Source organism: Nesoenas mayeri (genome assembly GCF_963082525.1).
Source record: "Nesoenas mayeri genome assembly, chromosome: 1".
Taxonomy (NCBI): domain Eukaryota; kingdom Metazoa; phylum Chordata; class Aves; order Columbiformes; family Columbidae; genus Nesoenas; species Nesoenas mayeri.
The window spans coordinates 149,055,840-149,081,947 of NC_137541.1; the positions used below are offsets into that span (position 1 = coordinate 149,055,840).

Consider the following 26,108-nt stretch of genomic DNA (forward strand, 5'->3'; position numbering starts at 1 on the left):
ACAGGTGGTTTCATAGATGTAATTACTGAAGTCCACTGGATGCTTCAGGAAGAAACTTCCACCTCTTTCATCTATGCTCGTCTATACAGCTTTCAACCTGTCAAGGCAATTCTACACAAATTTCCAAATTATCATTAAAGTTGCTTATTGTCTCCAGCTTCACCACCCCTGCTGCAATAATCCTCCCTACTTACAATGAAACTGTTGGAGTCAAAGCTCCAGCTAAGGAGTACCAGAGGAATAAATCTGCACCTGGGGAAAGCCCCCAAGTCTTAACCCAACCCATGTTCCTGTTCAGTAGAGGTAATAGAGCTGTTTGCCGCAGTAGGTGATGATCTCATTTTGCTACGTCTCCTATCTGATGGGCTTTTCCAATCATTAACTGATCTAAGCTCCAAGTACTGTATGGAGAGGGGCTTTTCTCTTACCAAGCCAGAATATTTCCATGAAAGCCATGGAAAGCATGAGGTGAGGTACAAACCAGCGAGGTGGGCAGAAGAGGCAGACTTGTTTATTTGCTTAATAAAAGTACTAGCAGCAGCTATGAAAAAGAAAGGCAAACCCTAAGGGTATCTTTGAAGCATCCCAGGAAATAAAGCCAGCTCCTCAGTGGAAATTAAACGCCGATTTTCCAAAAGCAGCACCCATTTATGGGAAATTTCATTTCGCTACGCTAAGACGCAAGAATCCAATGTGTTGCCCCCACCCCTTATACAGCTCATTGTTTTGCAACAAGGAGCACTTTTAATTTTTCTAAAGTAGGCCTCCTGACTATTTCTTAAATGAGAAGAGATGGATGAGGGAGATTTTTTTATTATTATTATTCCTTTGAAACATTCCTCCCTTTCAACACTGTGTATTGTTAAATTAATTTGTACAGACCCCAGCAGCTCAGAGGTCAGGATGGTTCAAGTTGATGTTCTAAGCTGTGCACTGTTATGTTAAACAGGGTTTTTCTTGGCTGCAGCTTTTTAGTGAGAAGGTCACCTCGGGGTTATTTGGGGTAGCAAATGTTAGCTGTGGGCAACCGTTCCCAAAGGGCTGAGAATCAGACCAGGGTTTATTTGATGGAAAGCTTAGGCGGCATGAACAGATAGCAAATGCTCCTTTAGTTTGCTCCATCTCTTTGCTAATTCCAGGGTATTAAGAAACCCCTGGCATCGGGCAAGAGAGCTGGAGGCTGCATTTCCAGGGTGGGGAAACACACTCATCCTCTCATGTGGGAAGTGCCAAGTTGGTTTTAGCATTATCACATCATTTCTGCAGTGCAAGCCATACAGTAGGCAGCAACAGACAGGCAAGCCTGTGGGGAGTGGTGACTGCCAAAAGATGTATATTAGTCTGTTGATGGCCTGGGCGCTTGTCTTACTGGCTGTGATTAGGCCTCCTAATTAATGAATCTCTTTTGGACAACTTCCTTGTTAGTCCCAATAAATCTGGCTCCTTCCTTCAACATTATTTTCAGAGGAGTCAAGCTGCATTCAGTATTATTTGTGGCAACATAAGAGAATGTCTCCTGAAACAAAGAAGAAATACCCAAACAACTCAGAAGTAGGATTTTTTAATTTTTCTTTTTCTTTTTCTTTTTTTTTTCCAATACTGCACAGTGTCTTTTTAAGCTATATTTAGTTATCTTCTTAGGGAAGATTGCTTGGGAGGTTATGCAAATGATGGTATTGCTAACCTGAATCATCCGTTAAATATGAGCCAAGTGACCTAAGCCAGGGCATTTGGAAAGTGGAGTCTCAGGTTCTTTGCTTCTGGGGATGCAGGCAGCATGCTTGTTCTCAGGTTCTCTGATAGAAACTAGGATTTCACGTCAAAGGTGGTGGAGGTGGACCAGCTTTTTAAATTATTATTTATTTATTTTTACTAATGACCCATTTCCAGGATCTCAGGCTGGAAGAAAATTACTAAATACAGTGAAACTTGCAGTAAAATTCACTCAAGCTGGCAACCCGGCAGCTGGAGAAATGCTCAGTGGGGCTTCTGCCAAGGAACGCGTCCTAGATTATTCTGTAGGAGCACGGGGGCTTAGATGCATAAATCTTCAGGCTTCAGTGGGAGGTCAAAGCTATCTTCTCTGTATCTGATACCCACTCTCCACACTCCATCATCAAGTTCAAGCTGCCTGGCACTGAAGCCAGCTATCACTTTCCTACAGCCCACAGAGCCGCCTGCACAGCCCAGAGACCACATACAGGCTATGTGAGTGTGGGCTGACAGGAGGGAAGTAAAAATAACCGTACCAGCTCCTAGCCTTCAGATGCAGACTTTCCCATTGGCAATGGAAATGTTCATCACAGCATAAAGGGCCAGGGAAAACGTGGCTCTGCAGTGACTGACAGCACTTCTTAGGTCAACCTCCATCTACCCAAACTGCAGCATCTTTTCTCATGAGCCATGATGCCAGCTCTCACTCGGATATACACCGAGATTCAAAACTCCAGCCAGAATTTCCTCTCAAATTTTAAGACAACACCACCTCTTCATCTTTAATGGACTGGTTATGAGCCAACCATGGTTTTATCATAACTGAGGGTTTCTATACAAATGTACTACATTTCACTGCATGTGAAATCCAGAACAACTTCAGTGTAAACCACTTTCAGGTTCCTCAAATGAAACTACAAAGGGCAGGACTGTCACATAGTTGTGCTCAAAATAAGCAATTTTCACCACACAACTCAAATCAGCCCCTAAAGCTTCTCAAGGAGCCCCTCACATAACCACGCATGCAGCCTTACCTACTTCTGACCTCTTTTTTGCCATTTTTTCTTGCCGTACCTTTGCTGTGCTCTGGCACTGTTCACAGTGAGATGGAAAGGTTAAAGGCTGCTTCCAGTTGCAGCAAATGTCAGCAGTGCTTGGTTCCACCACAGGACATGGGTGCAGAAGCCAACTCTTTGGCCATAGTCCCTAGCATGTCCTCACACACAAGGAGTAGAGGAGCAGCTAAGATATCTTTTCTGCCCTTGCAGAATTATCAGCTGACTGTTTTGGGCAGTTTTTGGTCATATTTCAGCTGCCACAGCACTGTGTCTTGATCCAAGCACCAAGAAAAACAAGCAAATAAACGAACAGGTAAAACTGTTATTTACATCAGTATAAAACTTCTGCAAATACCCAGAGACAGTGCAAGTCACTTTTCCAAAGTGAAATTCATTGTGCCACTGGATAATCCCTGAAGGGTCCAGCTTTATACCAACACCATCCCAGCTGGCTACACTCTTCCACCTCAGCAGTTCCTCTACACTGGCAAAGCCTTGAGGATCAGGCCACAGAGCAGCCCGTGTTTTTTCTGCTCATCTCTGCTCCCCTTCATAAATGGCAAGTTGTAAAGGAACTGCAGATGATCCCAGGAGACCTGATCAGCATTAGGATCCTGGGAAGCCCAATGCTGAGTGTTTGCATGAGGCAGACAGGCTGAAAGGGCAAGCTGGCTGCAGATAAAAGCCAGATGCGGAAACAAGGTGATCAGACTGATGGCCACCACTTACTTGCGCATCCTCCGCTCATGCATAATCACCTTAGTAATGTATTTACGGTTATTGCTGAGGTGAGGTCAATAAGCAAAGTATGCTAACACAGGGAGGAAGAGGCGAGGACTGGGAGAGGCTGAGAAGAGACGGGGAGACACTGGGAAGGAAGCAGGACACCAGCTGCAGAGCAGAGCGAAGGGCAGGGGTGAGCAGCAGAGAATGAAGGGAATCCGTGCCCATGGCACTAGTGAAAGAGCAAAACAACACCTGCCAGAGTCAAGGACACCTCAGCACCAAGGGGGTGAGAAACGGCAGGAAAAACTTCCTCCCACCAGAACAATCACATACTTCCATGCAGGGAAACACCAGCTGGGCCCTACTCCTGCTGAGGGCAGGCTCTGGCACAGAGCTTCCTACCCTGTTTCTCCTAAGCAACTGATGAGAAAGAGGCCACCACACGCCTGGTGGGAGGTCTGGGTGAGCAGCAGGATCCATGCTATATCCTACCCCCTTATTCTGAGCAGCCCTTCCCAGGTCAATGTGCTGCTTTCCGCCATCCCTGTGCATGGGAAAGGGACCCTGGGGCACCAACTGCGCTCCTCACAGACAGAGCATGGTCCTTGCTCAAGCTCTTCCCACCCTATGCACCAGGACACTCTCGGATCGAGTTTTGCAATGGACTAACAGCCAAAATAGCTGCACCTATTTTCCTCTCTTCTACCCCGTGAACCATCACTTCACACTCCATGCAGACATTCTGCAAACTACAGGCACAGCTGGTGCCTGAGGACTCACAAAACGAGCAGGAGTGACAGCCCATCTTCAGCACAGCCTGGCTTTCTGTGGGATTGATCCTTCCCTGCCCATAGAATAAGGTTTGAATCTTTTTCCCCTGGCAAAAGCACACTTCAGGAGCAGCCCATGCCTATGTTCTGATGTCATGTGTAACTGAACATGATGGCAGGAATCTCTTAATGCCCTGAAACAAGACAGAGAAGTGCAGAGAAATGGATAGTCTACTCGTTGTCTAATAAAACACTAAAAAAAAATAATTCAGCCAACATACATAACAGTATTTGGTTCCTCTCCTTCTTTTTAAGGGAAAGCTTTTGATACCGTACTTGCAAAAACACATAATTCAAAAAAGGAAGGAAGTGCTTTGAGGGTTTTTTATTTAAAGCTTGACAGGATAAACGAATCATAGTCTCATTAAATCACACAAATCTCAGGCTGCACACAGACTAAACCACGAGAAATAGGACGTTAACAAATCCTCATGCAGTTCTACAGTTCCAGCACAACAGCTCATTTTATTTCTGCTCTTGGCAAGGTTAGAATAAAAGGCTTCTTTTCTTTGCTCCATAAATGTTTTTAGATGCTATATTACTTGAACTTAACACAGCAGTAATTGCACTGAAAAAGGGCAATCTGAATTGCTTCCTGAAAGAAGGGAATGTTTATACTAACACGCACATGAACAGAGAGCACAGTTACAAAAGGTCTGTTTCAATCCCATCACAAAAAAAACTTGACCAAACTTACAATCACTTCCAGACAAAAATGGTTGCAGAATTTTGATTTTCCACTCTAAAGCAAAAATGTTTCTGAGATATACTGATTATCTATATCTCAATATAGCAGTAAACTTTACATCCACAGAGCGTGTTTCTACTGTATGTTCCAATAAAGCAGGTCCTACAGGCACTGTGTTTTGCTTTGCTTTCTATTACTAACTTTTTTATTAGTCCATAGTTTGTCTTTTTACATTTGTTCCAGAAAGCAAACAAGCCCTTGTTTTAAAACTCTAAAGCAGAACAATGGTAAATAAATTGTTCCCTATTTCTCAGCTCTATCTCAGTGACAATTCTGATTTGTTTACGTTAGCAATGTCATTTTCTACATGCTCTCTTAAAATTATCTTTGTTAATGTCTCATTTCTATACATTCATATACATGCAGACAAAAACCATGCCTTCTATAGGCTTATCTGCTCTAGGCTAAAAGCTTGAATGAAAAGCTTCACCCTGGAAGAAGGCCTGCCAAACTGAAGGATGAAGTCAGTTGAGGCTTTGTTACATTACAAATACAATCCAAAATTTATGTTTCCTGGACTGGAACAATTTTTTCCCCTCTTTTTTGTATATTTTAATATTTAACATGACTATGCTGATAATAGGCCAATCTACACTAGCTAGGATGTTTTGTTTGGCTTCATAAAGCAAAATAAAGTGACATTAGTATTTTTTTTTCTTTTTCTCCTCCATTTTGGCAGTGTTTTATTCATGGCTTAGGGCAATATTAGTTCAAACTATGACTAGATCAACAGAAATCTCTTCTGTGGGCGATACAGCTGTTTGTAATCTGACACGAACCACTGGAACCTGAATCCTACCTGCCTGGAAATTTTGCAGAGAAACAGGATCTCTAAGAACTACCACCATGAAAACAGTATGAGAGCAGTGACAATTACATCACAGTTGTTGGATTCTTCCCCCTTTGTGCAGTCATTCGTGCCCATGTGCAGCACATAAGAAGTCCTCTCTCCCAGCGCTTGCCATTCACTCCCTACAAGTACAAATGACTTTACAAGGTGGGAGTTACCAGAAAAAAAACAAAAATAGGGTCTCTGAAAGCTCTGATATCATTAAAATAGTGAGAAACCAAGGTAAAAGAGAAGTAAGACAGAGCTGACTAGTTTGCAAGATTATGTGCATTATTTTTTTTTGTTATAAAAGTTGAAATGACAGGATAAGATTCTGAGCCCATCCTTACTGGATACAACTGTGGAATTACCATTTTATGCTAATTTTCACCATCATAAGAGACAACAGAATCTAAAACCTTGTATTTTGAGATGTACAGGCTAATAACAATGAAGCTGTGAAAGAGTAAATGCTTTTCTTACTAAGATACTTGGCAGAGGTTGTTGACATGCCTTTACCTCTAGAGGAAAGTCTCCATCTAAATACTCACTTTGAAGTCTGAAGCTAATCAGCATACATGTAACATATTCCCTTTCTTCAGTTCTTCAACAGGTGGGATTCTCAATTTTTTCATTACAATATTTGTCAGTAATTCAAATGCTGGCTATGTCTTTTTTTGGTTTCCAGCCAACAGGCAGTCCTTTGAAATATCACAGATTTCATTAAAAAGCCCTCCTTCTAAGCCTGCCTTTAAGTAGCCAAGATATGCAAACCCCCTGCCTGGCTTTTGCATGCTCTGCTTAGAAGATGCAGATGCATCTGCTTAGAAGATGCGGATGAAGCGCATCCTCTTGCCTGGCACAGAGCACAGGCGTCCTCTCAGAAAGATGTCAGATATGCCCAAAATCTCCTCTTCTCCCTCTCCCTCTCCTTCTCCTCTATTCCACACCTATGGGAACCGTCTCCCTCCTGCCTATGGCAAGGAGTAGCTGGGGTCTGCCCATGCCCCCCACCCCAGCATACCCCCCTGCTTGCTTTCCCAGGGAGGTGCTTCTCAGACAGTGCTTGCTTCTCTTCAAGTTCATGGCCTTCCCAGGAAATCTGAGTTTTCCCGCACTGTGGCACCATCTGCCATTTAGGAAGGCCATCAGCGACATTCAGGCCAACCATTTGGAGAGTCAGGAACAAAGTTTGTGAGGATGAAGATGATGTTTTATGTGGTTTTGCCCCTTGCCTAGCACAATACAGCCCCAATCCATGTCTGCAGCTCTTAAGTGCTAAAGGAACAGAGCAAGTAATAAAGTGAAGCCAATTCACCACCCTAAATCAATCAGAAGCAGGTTTTCTCTGCCAGCATAAAGAGAGACTGTTCTGAAAAAGAAATCTTTGTTTTAACATAGATTGATTCCTTAGCAACACCAATCCTGTCAAACCTATTCCGTCGATGGTGTTTAGCCCTGCTTCAATCCTGTTCAGACACCAAAACCAAAAAGAAATTAGTCTGACCTAAAAACTAATGCTTAACGTTTCTAACATTTTCATGATTCTTGCTTTTATTTCCTGACTCATCTATATTTCTAATTACTGTTTGTTAGTAGAGATGTTTTATTAACAGCTAAAACTGCTATAGCAGGTATGGGGTATACTACACAGGATGACAGTAAGCAAAGCAAAGTTTTCCTATTTTCTTCAGGTTGTTTCTTAACTGCTGGAGAAAAACACATTGAAGTCCATACTAAATTTGGGTACAAAAACGCAAAAATATATACTTGCAGCAATCATAAATTACACCAAGCAGTGATGGGACTCTTGTTCTGGTCTGCAGCTGCCTTCAGTCTACTCCAAACTTCTTGGATTTTTTGGTATCTGTGCAAAACCTTCTGTTTTCCTTGCCCTGCTGAGGCCAAAGAGTAAAATTCTTGTGAACCTCTATTTGGACATGAAGTAGTACAGCAAAGTGCTGGTAATCCACACTCACTGGTAGGAAACTTGCCACTAGTAGTAAACATACTGATCGCTAAACACAGTTTGGTGAATTGATGAAACAAAATTTACCAGTCCAATACAGCAGAACGAACTCTATATAGGAATATTTCCTTAATGCATTGTAACTTCTACTTTATTTTAATGCATTGTACAATTTCATAGCACTTCTAGCAACTATAGTGAAATGTATGGTATAAAAACGCCAAATATGAAATCTGGTATTACCTCAAGCAGTCCCTGGAGGGTCATGAGAGACACCAGGTTATTCCCAGGGAGGAATGACACAGCCCTGTGTGTTCCCATTACCCCAGTCCTGTGCTGCTACAAAGCTACAGTAGAAGCCTGCAGCATCTCACAATCCCGAATTGACATTTAAGTAGAGGAATACGAAGATTTTAAGATGAATTTACAAGCAGTGCTAGACTGGTTTACTTACAAACCACATTTATTCAAACATATCTTGTACCTCATGTTCTGCTTTTCCACTAAAGGGCCCAATTTTGTAACCCGCAACAGTCACACAAGCTCTAAGTTTTCAATTTCAGCCTAAGCTTTTCTTAAAAAAGCAGACAGACAATATGTTGCACCCCAAAAGCAATACTGTTTAAAGTTAGCTGGGGAGGCAGGAGCACCCCCACCAACAGCCCTGAGGTCCAGCTCTGGACGCAGAACCCCACTGACTGAATTTACACATGAGCGCTGACTGGCAGCACACAGCCCAAGTTCCTATTGCAAACCAGGTACCTGGATATCACCACATTTCAGTCTGAAGATGCTGTACTTCTACAGATTTTCCTTTCTTCTATTTTAACCACTTTTTGAGATTGCTAAGTCTCTCCAGATTGCTTCGAAAGCAGCATAAATTATTAACAGTGAACTAATTTATGATGAAATGGACTTATCATACTAGCTACTGATAATTTTTTTAAGCTTTAATTGTTCAAATTTGATACAGCTCTTTAAGAATCCTATGCAATGTGCTTTCACAATTCTCAATGGATAGTATTTATCTGACTTATTTACTAATTACTTCCAAATTACAAGTGTCCCTCAGGTCTGAATCATTTTTGATGAAAGAATGAGCAGACTTACATAGTTTTATACCATGAGGGAAGAGAAATTAAAGGAAAAGAATTTGCATGGCTCAGATAAAGGTAAGTTTCATTTCTTTAAAGTGTTTTCCAGCTTTATTACCGCATGCAGGTAACAGTTTTGTCTGTTAAATCCCCCACACCATCATCATGTCAAGATCTCTGCTTAGGTTTCCTCAGTAAATGGAAATGACCATCAAAACCTATGGCAAAAGCAGTACTTCAGACTGCTGATACTGTAAATGTCACTGTCTCCATAAAGAACCTGAGTATGGACAAGCACATGTAGAACAACCACATATTTTCAAGCCATTTAAACAGAACATGCCCAAGGGCATGCTGTAGAGAAGCCCATGTCTCTGTCAGTGGGTAACGTACACAGTTTCCTTTCCAGAAGTCAGAGAATCCAAGTTTATGTGAATTCTAATATATCACTTTTCTGCCAAGCACATTGTTCTAAGAAACAGGCACACTGGTGTCTTTAGTTTAAAATCAATTCCACTTGGCCTGGGCATCAGAGAATCAGTGAAAAAAATAGGCTTTTAGTATACAACATTTGCTTTCTAAAAGCACTTTATTGGAATATGTAACATTGTTAATATGATATATACTTTATGTACTCCATGTACGCTCTCAACAGCTACTATTTTTCCAGCATTTCAGCCAGTGACTGATAACTCCAGATGACAGTCCTGTGTTCCCTCCAGCATCACCATATCCCTATAACCACCTCCTGATTTCCAAGACCTCAGGAGAAGTAGCATCCCGATTCTGAACCACCTCCAAGACCTATGCACCAGTCACCACTGCTGTAAGTCTTGATCCAATCTGCCTTTATCCTAATGACACTTCTACTCAGCATACCTGTTTTTTCAAGTCACTTGACATTTTCCTGAGTGCTTCTCATACATGGGACTTGAAATTTTCTTCTTTTGTAACCTCACTTCAGCTGGAAGGAAAATGAGAGGAATCTTCGGCTTAAAATGGTAGTGCATTTCAAAGAACAAAAATATAACTGCTTTGTTTAGTGGATCTAAATAAAAAATTCAGTTTTGGTTTACAGCCCAAAACCGCAGTGGAACTGATGTGGTATCAAATATTACCTTCTGAGAAACTTGGGACAGTGGGGAAATAGACAATTCTTGTTGCTCTGCTGTTACTGACCACACTTCTGCTTTACAGCTGATTCTAAACAACTGGGGAGGCTGGGGGGGGGGGGGGAGGGGCGGGCAGGAAAACACCTATAAAGAGGCTCACTTTAATCCAGTGGTAAGGTAAGGAAGACTTCAAACTCTATTACACATACTTACTGGGTTTGTTCTGCACTTATAATGCAGTTTTGAGCTGTGAATCTCCAGTAGTGTCCATCCCACAGCTTTATTGTCTTTGTATAGCTGTATCATTGTCTGGCTGTTAATGTTCCTGCCTCGTTTACTTAAAATGTTAAAAGCCAGCAAATGTGGAAATAATATCAAGTATTTAATGAGAGGTATTTTAAGTGTTGTATCTCTTAACTATTCTTTAGAAAATAAGCAAGCAAATTCAGAAACAGAGTTAAAGTGGCACTATCAAAAAGCAAACTACTGTAGAAAGAGGACTTTACTTTCTTGAGCTGGAGCATATATCTACCTTAGCCATGGTGAACTCGGCAGTCAAGGCTATGAATTACTACTGGCTGCTTGACTGATTAGACATGGTCCTGGTATGCCTGAGACCTTCCAAACACAGCAGGGGATACTGCAGCAGTAGACAATACCATAATATTGCAGTATTAAAAGCTATGCAGTTTTCTATCCCTTCTCTCAGCTTGTGCAATGGGTTTATGAGACTCCTTGGAATATTTCATCTGCAAGCACGGGACGGAGTACTGCCAGTAGTAACTCAAAGCCTTGCAGCTCTGCAGTCTGAAGAGCACAGACACACTCTTTCTAGAAATGCCACAAAGATCAAAAGTCATTGAGGTGATCCCCTCCAGTGGGGCCCTGCTTACTGAAGAAATCATTCAGGGAGTCCCTGTGCAGACCACTACAGTACTGTGCAGTGATGCTTGAGCTAGCTCAGGAATCAAAAAATGCACCCTTGATTCTATGTATTTTGAACTGCATTTCCTCTTTGATGGCTATGGTTTCGATGCTGTCACCACCTGAAGAAACCTCGGGGCACTTTCAACTGCAACTAGTTATTGTTTTAAAAAAATAAAAAGCCTCTGCATCATACATGACAAAAGAAAAGTTCCATATATACAGTGGGCTCTAGCTGTGCCCTTATTTATCTCATGATGACCTTGCAAGAGCAACATATATTTCAATGACTGCAAGGCTTAATTATTTTAATTCTGTGGTCCAGGAGTTTTCAGCGGGGCTTCTCTACTGCTTGCAGATTTTGCAGACTGGAGCAGTATATCTGATCACTGGTTTAAGTAGCTGTGATCACATTACACCCACCCGGCACTCTTCTCATTGGCTGCCTACATAGTGGCAGATTGATTTTTAGCTGGCTCTGTTGGTCTTTTTAGTGCTCCTAATAATAAAACGCCTGAGCAAATAGAAAACCTTCTGATGGGTATTTCATGCAGACACCCTTTTTCTGAATTAACCCATGATAATCTACTGTATCTTGACAGACAACTGTACGTACCAGTACAGATGGCAAAACAGGACAAAGACAGTGCCTTGCACAGACATGGAATAACTCCTGGTCTCATGAGCTGCAGAACTCAGCAAGTGCTGCATAATCCTGCCTGTAAGAGTGTCATACCAAGCAGTGATCAGCAGCACCTTATCTCTTCCAGAAGCAGCATCACCTGACTTCTTCCGAGTCTCTCACAGTGCTTTTAAACTTCAGCCCCGGAAAGAAAAATAATAGTCAAGCATTGACTTCCAACACTCTCAGCCTCTGCCTCAGGGTGAGGACTCATTCCAGCTTGACATCTGTTCCAGCCCTGCTCACCCTGTCTATAAAGTAACTCAGTCAAATTAATTCAGTGTCTTTAAATACAGCATATTTAGAGACCTTCCCTCATTTGGCTGCATCTAACAATAGCAAGTATCTGCAATGGCATGCTTTGGTCTTCACGTCACCCAGAAACCAGCACTCAGGGTGGAGGGAAGGGCTAGTGCATAACTAGGTCTCACTCCTATTCGGAATCAAGTCACAGCCAAAGTGACCCTAACTTGAGAAATAAAAAGCATTTCCAGGCCCACAAACATTTTCTCTGTATTTTCTAAGCTCTATCTGAAATTTCATAATTTTGGCAGCTACACATTTCAAGCTACAGATGTTTAGACACAATGAAGAGCAGCTCAAGAGCACACACAGAGAACACTGATCCAAATCTTAGGCTATCGCCACCTTCACGGCTTTCTACAGCAGGAGCTGCCACTAGGGAAACCCTGAATGATGAGATGGCCATCAACCAGAATAATTTTTTGCCTGGAGGTGAGAGTATAACTAGGCCAACAGAGATGCTCTCTTTGACCAAGCAGAGAGGGAGAAGCTGTATTAAGCAGTGAGATTTCAAACCAGACAGCCCAAAAAGCTCTCCAGTGATAGTCAGGTGGGAGTAAGACCTGAACTTCTTGGGTGGATATAGTGCTAATGCTTCTGTCCTACCACATATGCCTGTACGCAGCCATACACAATCTTGCAGCAAGTTATACTTCTCTGAATTTATTCTTTATTTTTTTTTAAAAAAAAGGCAAAAATACAATCAGCCTGAACAAGAAATAGCAGTGAACAATTAAGATGGAATGAATATCAACTATCCGGAAATATTTGTAATGGAAAGATTAGCTTTCTATAACAAACTCCAGTTTTAACCTTCATAACTTCAACAAAGTAAAACCCAGCCACTTGAAATTTCACAGTCATGGTCTTGTGCCAAGGAAAGCTTCTCTGGAAAGTTTGAGGTAGATTGGCCAAGGCATCCTGGAGATACGAGAGTTCCAGAAAAGTGAGGTGTTCTCCATTTCTTGGACTCCATCCTAATTTTTTTTGGCTCATAATAACCTCAAAATGGTTGGCTTAGACATTCTGAATTTGCTTGGCTACTACCAGTGCCTTTGACTAGTTGCAGGCTATTTTATTACTAAATGTGGGTTTGTGCAAATTCTGAGTGCTGCGGTTGTTAACACCACATGTTGGCTTGTATATACCATAGGCAAGCCAGTCTGGCCTGCTGCAGGGTCCTCCGGCACCCCATCAGCTGTGCTCAGGAAGCAGCACCAAAGCCCATGACCCTTCCCTTAGGTCTGACTGGGTATAAGAACTTGGCTGGACTTGACAGTCTCCATGGGGGAGCTGCATTAGGCCAAAGAGCAATGGCTCCAGGGTGCTTTCAAGCCTTGCCAATACCAAAGTGCCTCTCTGGTAAAGGTAAGCACACACCCAGCTGTGATGGTTTCCTCCCCAGTCTTATTGTCATCCTCCTACTACTGCTTCAATCCATACTTAGCCTTACTCCCTGATGTGCACAAAACTTTTCCCAGGGAACACACACATAACTCCCAAGTACCCCCTCCTCTGTGGATTACTGATCCAATCTATTTTCCATTTCCATAGTGATGGAAAACTCCATGCTAGGGTCAGGGTGCTTCTACTGCAGCCTGTTCCCTCTCACTGCTCCACTCCTTTGGTCTCCAAGGCCCTCTTCTAGATTGGGAGCCTTGTGCACACAGACACAACATAACTCATTAGACTTCTGGGCAGGAAAACCCAGGAGGGAAAGATCTCAGCCCTCAAGAAGCGTATTTCCCCTGACCCAGCTAAAAGCTTTGATAAACCCTGGAATGCTGTGGATAACAAAGTTGTTCCTGGTGGGGACTGCTCTGCTCATAATCTTGATTTTGATAACGGACACTATGGCAACCTCATGGATCTCATGACACAGCCTTCAGCATGGTCAACTACTTTAAGCAATTCTCCTTAATCTTTGATATTTCCCTTGACAATGACTGTCACCTGCCGAGTTTCCAGGAAAACAAGCGGTGCACAGCTGATCAGTGGTGGAAAACATTAGGACATTAAAAACATTTCCTGATGAAGTATGTTTCTACACAGAAAATGCCTCAGTTACTGGAAGACCTATTTTTCTTGAGATGCACACATGCATGACTCCTATTCACAGGAGCTATGTGAGTGCATCCAAAGTACAATAGGCTAGAAAGTGTCTACATTTACCAAACATCGATCCCACACAGAAGTGTTTTTTGAGAATGACACGTTCTTTGATCTACTGCATCTTACTTTCGCTTTTCAGAAACAAAAGATTTCTCCATGACCACGTCACCTAGATTTAAAAATAAAAATGGTGACATGAGCACAAGAAAAATCCTTCACTGCCCTTTGGGAAGGGGTCCTACCCCCCTCTACCTCACTGGCCATGGTGTGAGCTAATGAAAAGAGCATGAGGAGAATCTGCCTGCACGCTCCTCCCTCTCTCAATCCACAGTGGGCCAGTCACACTCTGACCCTAACTTAACACTTGGGCTGTAAACTTACTTAACACTTGGAGAAGAATTTATTTTTTCAAACATACTGATGGCAGCATATGGCCCATCGACAGGTTTATTATTCTAAGACACTTTTTCCACCAGGTTATAGGCTTTTTTATAAACATATGTTTCAGCACATAATAAAATCCCTAAGAACTGTTGCTGAAACATAATCACCACGCAAGCACAGAAACTACTTTTCAAGGTTTGTCAAGATAATGAAAGAAACAATCTTTTAAGGGACGTACAGTTTTCTAAATGTCTTTTAAATCTAAGGGTACTGAGAGTTATTCATGTTAAACAAAGCCAACCAAACAAAAGCAAAAAAAAAAGAAAATAGAAGAAAAAAGTGAGTTCTCTTTGTTAATGCCACATTATTCTCCATTTTGTCAAAGTAAGCATTTTTATACTTAGTAAAACCTCTCCTTTCGCTAAGTAGACCTTTAAATCAGAACATGTATTTTATGGGTGAATGATAAGCTTCTGAAATAGAGGTGGCAAATTATAAAGAAAATGTCAACACAACTACAGTCACACAAACTCATAAACGTAAAACCACCCTTGATATTCTGTGTTCTTCAGTAGTACTAATAAAAGGTCTGTGTATGGAGTCAAGGTAGTTAGACCATGGCCTCGCATTTGCAAGACTATATCCAAGTTAAATATCTAAAAACATATCACTGCTTGATTTTCCCACAAAGCACATCTGTGTTCTTAAGAAATAACACTTCTTGTCTATGCATTTATAATGCTATTTCTATGGAAGCGCCACAGTCTTCAGAAACAAAAAATTACACGGTTTACACTGCTGTCTTCAAAAAATTCCTGTGCTCCTCTTATTCTTAATGCTTCCTCTATAACACCTCATGATGTATTTAGCCCTGATGGCCTTTTTTGTAAAACGAGCCTCTTCAATACATCAAAATATGACCCAACTCACATATGTTTCCTAAAAGCTGCTTCCTACCACCCAAGTTTATTGTCTCCTGTTGAAAGGAGCCTGCAGCTGGAATACAAACTAGGACTCACAAGGGTCTAGATCCAAAGCCCACTTAAAGGCAGTGCAAGATCTTTCCCTGATTTTATGGGACTAGGTATCAGGCCTGTAGTTCACTGAAGACACTAGAGGCCTTCCTGATAATGGTACAATGATACAAATCATTAGATAGGCCTTAATCATGAGAAAAAAAATTTGCAACCACTTTGAACACTTCTTTGGCATTTAGGGTATTTTGGGGAAGAAAAAGCAGTTCTGGGTTTCCCCACCACAATCACATTCCCCACAAAACACAGAAGTTTTAAGACACTGGAAAAAAAAATGTGACCAGCAGATTTGATGCTTAAAGGAAAAAAATCCCTAATTTTATCAGAGGCCTACTGTTATAATTGGCATGCGTGAGCTTGCATTCAAAGAAAACTCATTTGTTAAAATTAATCACCAAGTTCTCAGCCAATTTGTCAGTAACTACCGTCAAGTCTGGACATGATTAGCTTCACTGGGAGATACAGTATGCCCTCTATAATGCTTCCACAGGAGGAAATGCTAAACCCAGTGAAGCCTCTGAACATTCTGCAGGCAACTTCAAAAGGAGCCAGGACCTCACGGATGCTGCTGCATGCTCTACTTTTTGCTGCTTTTACAGATTAAGCCCTTCTAGGAGACACAGGCCAACAACTCCAATAATAAAACGTGCTCTTTCACCACCAGCAGACAGAGCAGGATGAGCAATCACAGGTCCCTATGCTCTGTTTGGAAACACTTGGCTGGCTGGATCAGTTTGGGTCTATGATGAGGCGTGATGTGCTTGTTAGCCACTCTAATGAGTCTTTCGACGAAGGGGCTGGCTCTGCTTATCTAATTGCGGTGGCTGCTCCTGCGATGTGGAAACCTGTCTAATAGAAACCACATTTCACAGGTGACTAAACAGCCATCAGATGGTAACAGCTTTCATTTGTTACTGACCTCCATTTCCCACCGCAGTGAAATGGGAGAATGGCCCGATACCGTGTTACCAGTCAAACACGTCCTGCTCTCTGTGGTGAGTTATAAAATACCCACAACATTTTTCAGATTTGCAACGCATTGTGTTGAAACAGCACTTTGAATTAGCATCTTCTTACCTAGGAATCAGCCTCATAGAATGATGTCAAATTCTGCACTACTCAGTTAGGCAAAGACTGAGGGCATTTTGGACCATGACGGTAGAGCAAATCACTACATTTTTATACACAGAAGGTATTTACTTAGGTCCTTATTCCTCAAAAAGAACATCATGGGCAGAAGAGACATGGTATTTCATAGAGACAGGATCAGAGTCTTTGCTGAGGGACAGACAAGACAATGATCGGACCAAAAGTAGTCCTTACGGCAATGGACTCCACTACCAAAATGAAATACAGAACTTAGTATAGCAGAGCTACTTTAAACTGAGGATCCCAGAAACATCCCTCATTAAACTTTACATCCTCTGGACCTTTTGGCTCCATCCATGACATAATGGATTCACAAAGTTGCAGAACAAACCACCCCATCTCACTAAGTCCTCTGCATCTGATGGGTCCCCTATCTTCCACCCAGACAGGTTTATGTCACAAGGGAAGAAGAAACTCTTTCCACAGTTAACAGGTATTTGGTTCACATGATTTTGTGTTCAGTCCCCAGAGAGCACTTGCAGTCACTTCACAACCCTAGCTATAAAATGCCCTAATCTCATATAGTATTTATACAATCTAATACAATAAACAGTGGATTGTACAAAACCTGTGGTGAATACTACTCTGATGACAACTGCAGAGCTATGCAATGAATAACATTTACTTTTCATTTACATTTAGATTTCTGAAGTGCAACCTTCCAGAAAGCACAATGCAATAAGCACACACACGTCTCCAGTGAAATGTCACAGCAATCCAGGCCACCACATCCCAGAGCTCAGCTCTACTCCACTTCCCCAGCTCCCACCCAACCTCTGGCCTGGAAGATCTGGCATCTCCAAAGCAACTGGTGTCAGAGCGGGCTTTGAAGGCCTGTAGACAAACAGACTCTGTCAGAGCATCTGCCAGGAGCAAGTTCCCAAGGTCAAGGACCCTAGTCAAGAACACTGGCAACAGCTCCCTGTCATTTAACTCTTCAAGTGTTTATCCTCCTGAAAGTAGACAATCTTTGAAAAATGTATACAACAAACACAATTATTTGGGCATGCTCTGCCATCCAGGCCAACTATTGAAGGTCTGTTTCTAGTCTACGTAAAATTTGCAGACTAAATAGAAATAAATCTGAATCTCTTTTCAAAGTTGCTTTTCTCATAGTGTTACTGATAAAGAAAATCAGTTTTCTATGCTTGCACCATAGACGAGACTGGATCTACAATGCAATGTTTGTAAGACCCATAACAAATATCAGGGTTTTTTACATTATTCTCAGGTGTAATATGGTAGATGTAGTCACCTTTTCATATAATCTTGTACCCTAAATATGACACCATGAGTTTTAATAAATTCCATTTATTATAGAACTAATATATACAATGAAGCACATGAAGCAGGGGTTACTGTATCTGAACCCTTTACTATAAATTCTTCGTGGCACAGATTTCATCCCATGCCCCTGCTTTTACATTCTTAAAATAATTTTCAAGACAAATAATATCACTTGACTTAACTTCAGTAAGCTTTTTAAACTTTCAGGAAAAAAAAAAATAATTGCAACTTTCCCATTTGTGTCATGGTTTGGTGGCTACCTACATATGAATGACGGAGTTTTACAGAAGATCAAAACATACGGCATATGAAGAGATGCAGAACAATTGCTCTGCATTAACACCAGCAAAATCACAAAGCAACTGCTTTCAGTTATGCGAATTGAAAATGTAGTGGCACGACTGCAAATGAGAGCCTAAAAAGTGCAAAGTTCAAGAAAAAGCCACGCATACAGCTGCTCCAAAAATAACTGTGGTCAGATAAAAGTCTGAAAGCAATTATTTGGGCCAAATATTGTACACAGACCACTGCACTAAGCTTCTATCATTAAATAAGACAAAAGTTCAGATGGTGCCCAATAAACCACTTACTCTATTAATTATATTCAAGTGTGGCAGTCTAACACTTGGTAATAACTAATAACAAGGAAAATAATTTAAAGAAAAGTATCTGATGTTATATATTTCTTGCTTTTTCATTCATCAGTACCAATGTTACTAGCCAGCCTTTCTAACACACTTCAAACGCATGGAAGGGATACTGCTTAGTGTCAGGAAGAGCTATTTAAGGGTTGTAAACCTTTACTCTGAGGAAGCCAACAGTCTTACTTGACAAAAATTATTTCTGCACTACGAAAGCAGCAGTAAAGCCAGAATTTCCATTCTTTGAATCAAGTCCCACGCCTTTGTTCCAAAGTTACGGTGTCATGGGGTCGCCCAATTTTTTTGTAGCAGCAACAGCACCGCAGCAGACCTTTGCAGATCCACAGATTTCCCACTAAACCTATTCCCCGGATTTATCTGCCTTCACACGAATCACACAGCATTTGTATACATCTGAGATTTTAACAGTATTTGCAGCAATTTCTTATTAAGACAATTAATATTAGAAAGTTATTTAATATATTTTTGCTTCTTTTAATGCCATTAGTAGCTAAACACACACAAAATGAGCCGACACCATATGCCTAAGTACTTCTCTGTAGACCACCAGCCAGTCACTTAGCAAATACAGAGAAGTTCCCAAAACACAGTCTGAAAATCACTGCAGAGGCATTTGCATATAATTTCTAATGGACCAGTAGCATTCCAGCAATTTATGTAAAATCCAGCATGCTCCACTAGTATATGCAGTAACTACCATACACAGCATCAATTCACAATGGAATTGTTAGGATGCTACCAACAACTGGATGCAGTTTTATCTCATTTCATTAATCTGAAATAGAAAAAAAAAAAAACAACTTCTGTCAGATTACTGCTACAGACTGCTGCTACAAAATTAATTTCTATTTTGCTTTCTTAATTTTAAAGCAGGAAATGGTATCTCCAGATTTTGCTTATGCACAGTTCTTATGTTTAATCAAAGAGGGCATATAACAGACAATAATTTTGCAGATTTCAAAGACAGAGATAAGGTGAATTTTATCCACAGTGTCCTTCCACTGGGATGTTTACATAAGCAATCCTAACATCCCTTTAAATTACTTTTATAGAGTTTTTATAACACTCTCTCTATTGTTTGGCCTTTCTTTTCCTTTCTTCAGTAGAAAATACATCACAAAACACTTATGTAGAGGTCTGTAACTTTGCAACAAACCTCTAAAATTTGTATACATACTCCACCTCTGAATGTGCAGTGTGGACAATGCTGGGAAATCCTGTCCTCTGCCCAGATGAACTGTAGAAGAAAGAGTTCTCTGACTACCACATCAGGAGTTGTGGAGGTCCTAGCCTCCATAACAGCACTTTTGCCTACAAAGAGTTCAAAGTCATCACTTAAAAGATCTCAAATCCAACACTTTCACAGCAAATGGCAAGTGGAACCCTGCCTGCTTCAGCAGAGGTGTCTGCCAGGACACGCCTTTGTTAATCAGCTGCAGAATCAGTGCCAAATATCCTTGGGTTTGAATACACAGGCAGGACCTCACCTCCAGACTCTATCACAGCTTCTCATTCAGCAACAGCTTTGCCCAATAGCGCAGCTTTCAGTCTTAGCAAGACACAAAATCAGCAGGCAACAACCAAAGGATTTCCAGTCAGACAGTATTTTAATCTGAAAGCACATCTGAAGGAAAAATACCTCTTAACTAAAAAATAATAAAAACCCCTGTTAAAAAAAAAATAAGAACAACAAAACCGCAAGGGCTTCATCTTTAAATGGAAAAAATGTAGCAATTCTTTCCCCATATCCAAAAGCCCCATGCTATCAAAACCAGCTGAATTACTTTTGCATGAGTTTTCCAACAACAACAAAAAAAAGGATATATACATATATATGTATTAAAATTACCTGGATGCAGACACCACGCCTGGAAAGTTTCATTGCAAAGGGTTAAAGTTCAGAAAGTTTGCAAGACTGAAAAAGGAAAATCAGATTGAAAAACAAGCAAAAACCTTAACCTTGAGGTTTGCTGCTGCCTCCTGCCTATCACTTAGCATTTCTCTCCACATGAAGAAATTAGATGACTAAATCTTGCTCCAACAGTTATCAACTAAATTACTTGAACGAGTAACCTAATCAAAATTTTTCTAGTACCAACTGAAACACATTACCATGACAGAATAAACTACAAATGGCAGCTGAGTATTAGAGACGATAATGTTCCTGATAAAATATAAAAGCAGTTCACAAAAGTGATCCACTGTGCTTATTAAAATTAGATTCGCAGAGACCTCTTTATTCCTTTGAGAATATAGATTTTTACATGCTAATACGACTGCCTAACTATTTATAAGCGCGATCGGCAAAAGCAAATATAGAACTAATAGAATAGCCTTGAAAAGCAACTCCCAAAAAAGGTCTCATTTAAATTCCTGGAAAGCACTACTTCTCTAAACACATACTATTCAGGCTCTTTGAGCAAGCGAACCCTACTAAAAACACACCCTGCACACACCCCCCGCCTGAAAACTGTTAAGCCAAGAAGCTACTAAGCCATGCCACTGAGAATCCATATGGCTTCACGTATAGGATTTTCCTGCCAGCAAACGCTGCACCGTAGAAACCCTCCCCCAGCCCCCCCAACCATCCCCCCCCCCCCCCCCCCCAAAATAAAAGTGCTTTCCGTCCGGGGGTGTCCTTACGTACCGCCGGGGCGCTCAGGGCTCTATAGGGTGCCTGTCCCCCGAGGTGCAGCAGCCGGGGCGGTGCAGGCGCTCCGCCTCGCCGCTTCCCACGAGGTGCCTCCTCTCCCCCCACATGCTGGTGGCCGCCGCACGGCACAAAGCGCAGGGCTCGGGCAGCCGCCGGGGGCGGGCGGCACCCCGGCTCCCGCCGGATCGCAGCGGCACCGGCGCCGGGAGGTGACACGGGCAGCGGGCGGCTCGCAGCGGCGCGGCACGGAACGGCACGGAACGAAACGGCACCGCCCCCGCCCCCCCTTCCCGGGAGCCGCCGCACTCCTCTCGGAAGCCACCGCCCGCCGGGGCCGCCCCCGCCGCTGGCCGCACAGGGCCGAGCGACCCCCGCGCCGCCGCCCGGCCCCTCCTGGGATTGGGGGTGCCCCCGCCCCCGTTACCTCGCGGGCGGAGCCGGGCGCTACGGCGGCGGGGTTGGAGGTTGCGCTGGCTGCTGGGCAGAGGGGGTCGCTTGCCTGGGGCCGGGACCGGAGCTGCGGCGGGGCGGACATACCGGGGTTGCCCCGGGGCCGTGCCGCGCTGCCCCGGCTCATTGTTCGGGAAGGGCATCGGCGGGCGGGGCGGCCCCGGCGGGAGGGGCGGGCGCTACGGCGGGAGGGGGCCACCCCGGAGCTGGGGATAGAGCCGCACCTCTCCCGGCGTGGGCAGGAGGCTGGGGGCATCGCTGCATCTTCCCCGCGTGGGAGGAGAGCGTGGGGCTAAGGGCAGCGGGGCACCTTCCCCGGCGCTGGCCGGGGACAAGGGGGATGCGCGGGGATGGGGGGGCCGAGCTGCGCCTTCCCCAGCGTTGGCGGGCTATGGCTGGAGGGCTGTGCTGCACCTTGGGGGGTGTGCACTGGAGAAGTTCAAAGAGGGAGGAGGCCGAGCCCGCAGGTTTCCCGCCTCGCCGACCCCGGCCTGCCGAGCACGGAAAGCGCCTCGGGGCTCCGGCAGCGCGGCGGCGGCCGAGCTCTGGTAGCGGGGCCGGGCGGGCAAGGGAGGTCTCCGTGTGGCCGGTCCGAAAAGTTGAAGGCGTGGTCCTTTATTCAGCCCACCCCCGTGAGCCGGGATGGTGGGACTGTTGCACCCACGCGGCGTGGAAACGCCGTAGCCAGCTTTGGCTTTTTAAGATTAGGCTCCGTTAATTAAGGAAATATTTTAAGCTTAAAGGTCTCCTGAGAAGGAACACATTAACTCGCTCGTAAAGCGGGTAGAAAAACAATGCGATACGGGGCTGTTAGATCAACGAGCACAAAGGGAAAGAGAGATCAAATAGATGCTAAAGGTAAATGCTCCCTCACGCCGCTGGACCCAAACGACGCTTGTCGCCGCTACCGTTTTTCCAGGGTCTCTCCAGCGGTACAAAGAGAAATGTTTGCCGTGCAATAGTTGCTATCCTTTCCCAGCTTGCTGAAGAGCTAAAAATATCTTAAAGCGTATTTTACTGTTTGTGTTCAGATTGAATAGTAGTTTACTTTGCAAATAGCCTAAGTAAGTCTTCGCTTACAAATAATCAGTACAATGATAAGTAGCCTTTATTGTGCTGAACCTATGCTCGAAGTATCTGTGTAAATGCATCTGGGACTGAAGCTTCTTTGTGCTCATATTTGTAAGGTGCAAGATGCTCGGAACAACATGCCTGCAAAAGGTATGCCTTCGAAGCTATGAAGCAAGTGGGAACATAGAAAAAAAAAAAACCCCTACTACTAAAGTAGAAAAGATGCACTTTTCTAAATTAAGAGGTAACATCTTGGAAACAGAAGGAGAATGACAAGGATGTGAAAGACAAAATAAAAAACGGGTTAACAGCTTAAAAAATATGATTGTTGAAGTAGCACTCCATGCCAAAAGCAAATAGTGATTGTAAATCCCAGAGAAGTTAATGCACTTCTTCCATTTAAGTTTCATGAATTGCAAATACATTAATGAATAAAAATAACCTTTTTTTTTTTTTTTCCCCTTAGCCTAGGACATCATGAAAACAAATTTCAAACCTAGAGTTAATTTCTTCAGAAATATAGAAATCCTCTGTTTTCAATATGATATGATGCAAATGGATTTTCTTACATACGTCTGATAAAGGCAAAAAAATGCTATTGTAAGGGACTGTGATGTAGATATATCCACAGATTGGTTCTGTGGGCACACTGCTGCTTGAGGGATAGTCTTATATAGCATTGATTCAAAAATCTAAATTTATAAACATAATATGAAATTAAGGGACAGCTATTTTGCCAGTAATTTTTTGCCGAGACTTGCTACAGTTGTTGATAAAATGGTGTGCTGGTTCATACAATAAACCATAAGCATGTGTTTTTAGAAACAAAGTGAAAGGTAGATACTGGTTGCTCATTTTTTAATTTATTTAATTGGTTTTAAAGTAGGGATCTAAATTTGTAGAACTCTACAGACTTTCCCATCTGTTACTACTTTAAAATGTGCTGTTCTTTGGTAGGCTCATTTTTAATATACCAGTGAAACAAGAGTTTCAATTTGGACTAGAATGTAAATGAATAGCATAAATTAAGTTAATATTACAGGGAAGCTGGTAGTATTTAGATATTCTACATGGGAATCTGGGATAGTTTAAACAGTATTGGAAGAGATTCTCACCCAAAGACCCCTCTCTTGCAGCAAAAGACTTCCAGAATGGGCGGTTGGATTGGTGACAAATAACGCTGAGCACAATTTTTCTTGACTGCAGTGCGAGTCATCCCTACACATCTAAATGTAAAATTTATCTACAGAAGGCAGGTGGAATTAGTCTGAAATCCAATAAAGTTTGCTTCTGCCTTTGACATTCTGCTTTGGCTTAGACTCTCAACTCCAAAATGAAGATCTCTGCATCCTGTAGTTCTGACCATTGGCCTTATTCTGCCTTCAGTTTCAGTGGTGTAATAAAGAACTGCTTGCCCGGAAAGCAGGAAAGTGAATTGGGGTAAAGTCTGTGAGATCACCATCAGTCCTCCGTGATGTCAGCACAGCCTGGGGAAAGGTTTGAGATCAGAGGACAAAGTGATTGCTGGCAAGTCCAGAATAGTAAAGAATTTACTTTCACATGTTCCCAGCTTGAAGAATTTGTCTTTTATATAAATTGATAACAATAGGGTGAAGTTACACACAATTGCTGTTGCTTTGTTATTGAGTTTGACTACTGGTATAGGTGCATCTATCACTTTGTTTTGTTACAGTGTTAGAGCAGTGCATATAAATAAAGGAGATAAATAACCTAATTTACTATGAGCAGGAATCACAGTATATTAAAAAACTGTGACAGAGAGAAAGCTTTTGCCTCTCCTGGAAAAGTTTTATAACAGATCTTTGTAGTCATCATTTAAACTGGCAGGGTACGATACGCAAAGATTCTTAAAGCCCTGGCACAAACTCATTCAACCTTTTCAATGTATTTCCTTGGCTAATACGACTCCACTGATGTGAAAGGGAATTTTTCCATTAACTCTACCAAAGCTGAGTTTCACCCATGTAATTGCAATTGTGTTTCAGAACTACTCTGGTTTTGAACAAGAGGTGCTCGTAAGGTTACGTTTGTAAGCCCTGGGTACCCACAGATCACGCATCTCCCACTTCTCATGATTCCCCAAGATAGTTTCCTGCTATTAGCCCTGGAGGGGACACATTAGGTGGGTTACTGCTCCCTTTCTGCAAACCCTAAGGCAGCTTGGGGTTGCGTGCCGTCCTTGTTTAGGGCAGGGAAGGAAGGAGCCTGCTGCAGCACCTCAGGAGGAGGTGAATCTCCAAGCTCTTCAGCAGGGCTCCCTCCACATAAGGCTCCTCTGGCTGGGCATTCCCATCCGGCTGCACCCAGAGGGACCCACAGTCATCACATGCTGTGTTTCTCATTAGTGCTGACCTGCCTTTTGTTTCTAATCATCAAGCAGGTTTTTAATAAGCTGGAGATATTGCTGTTGGCTTCTGCTCACCTCAGATGCATTTCGGTGTTTTAGCTGTTCAGGTGGAGACATGGATTTAGGATTGGATCATATAACAGAGCTCAATTAGCAACTCTCCCTTAGGAGAGAGTGTGGCCTGGTTTCTTTTTCTCATATCGTCTCGTGGCAGGTGATTGGTAGAACTGCCTCCTCTCCAAAGCAAGCTGTTTCTTTGCCCTTCAGAAGCAGCCTGATGAAATCCTCCCTGACACGGTGGTGATGTGGTTTATTAGTTTCAGATGCATATGTACATTTGGCTGGGCTCGCAAGTCTTGTCACATCCTGGTTGACAGGTACTGATGTGCGTACAAGGCATTTCTAGGAATTTCTTTTGTTTCCACAGAACAGACGGGGTGGAGGGAAAGAAGGGAAGAGTGTCTGCCATCATGGCACAGATCATCTCTGAAGGAAATGTGCATCCTGTTGCCTGTGCATCTGATGAGCCAGCCCAGTTGCAGGCCACTGGTCGTAGTGGCTCAGCAAGGTGCGGTAGGAAATGCAATGGGTGTAAATTTGAAGCTGGCTGCCAAGTGTGAGCTGCACCATTTCTGAAGCAGCTCTGGGATTCAAAGATATGAGGGACACAGAGTCTTTCTAGTTTTCTCTGCTCTTGAGGGAAAGTGCTAACTTACTGCTCTCCGGACCTGTATTAATAAATAATTCTTATCCTTCAGTACTGGCTCAGATATGGAAGATGGTAAGCAGAGTCACCGCCTATTCTTTGCTTTCGTCTCCTTCATATTTGCCTTAGAAAGGAAGCATGGACTTCCATGTCCACAGCATGGACTTTCAACCAAACCATGGTCACCTGTCTGTTTACTCCATTGCTTGCACATGCAAAACACCTTTGCGACTTCTCCTTGTCA

The 26,108-nt window shown here is 42.7% G+C and overlaps 1 protein-coding gene across 2 annotated transcripts in view; it reads right to left on the reverse strand.

The window, feature by feature from the left end:
* The window catches only part of ST6GAL2 (ST6 beta-galactoside alpha-2,6-sialyltransferase 2), a gene marked incomplete at both ends in the record, with an annotated part of 46,601 nt that extends 24,797 nt beyond the window's left edge, over positions 1-21,804 (reverse strand). The window contains one exon of one of the 2 annotated variants that reach the window (XM_080355557.1): positions 21,694-21,804. In XM_080355557.1, coding sequence (XP_080211683.1) covers positions 21,694-21,804 — 111 coding nt within the window. Of the gene's footprint in view, positions 1-20,465; positions 20,499-21,693 lie in introns of those variants that run through there. The other variant, XM_080355558.1, reaches the window with a different exon arrangement.
* Positions 21,805-26,108: the final 4,304 nt, after the last annotated feature.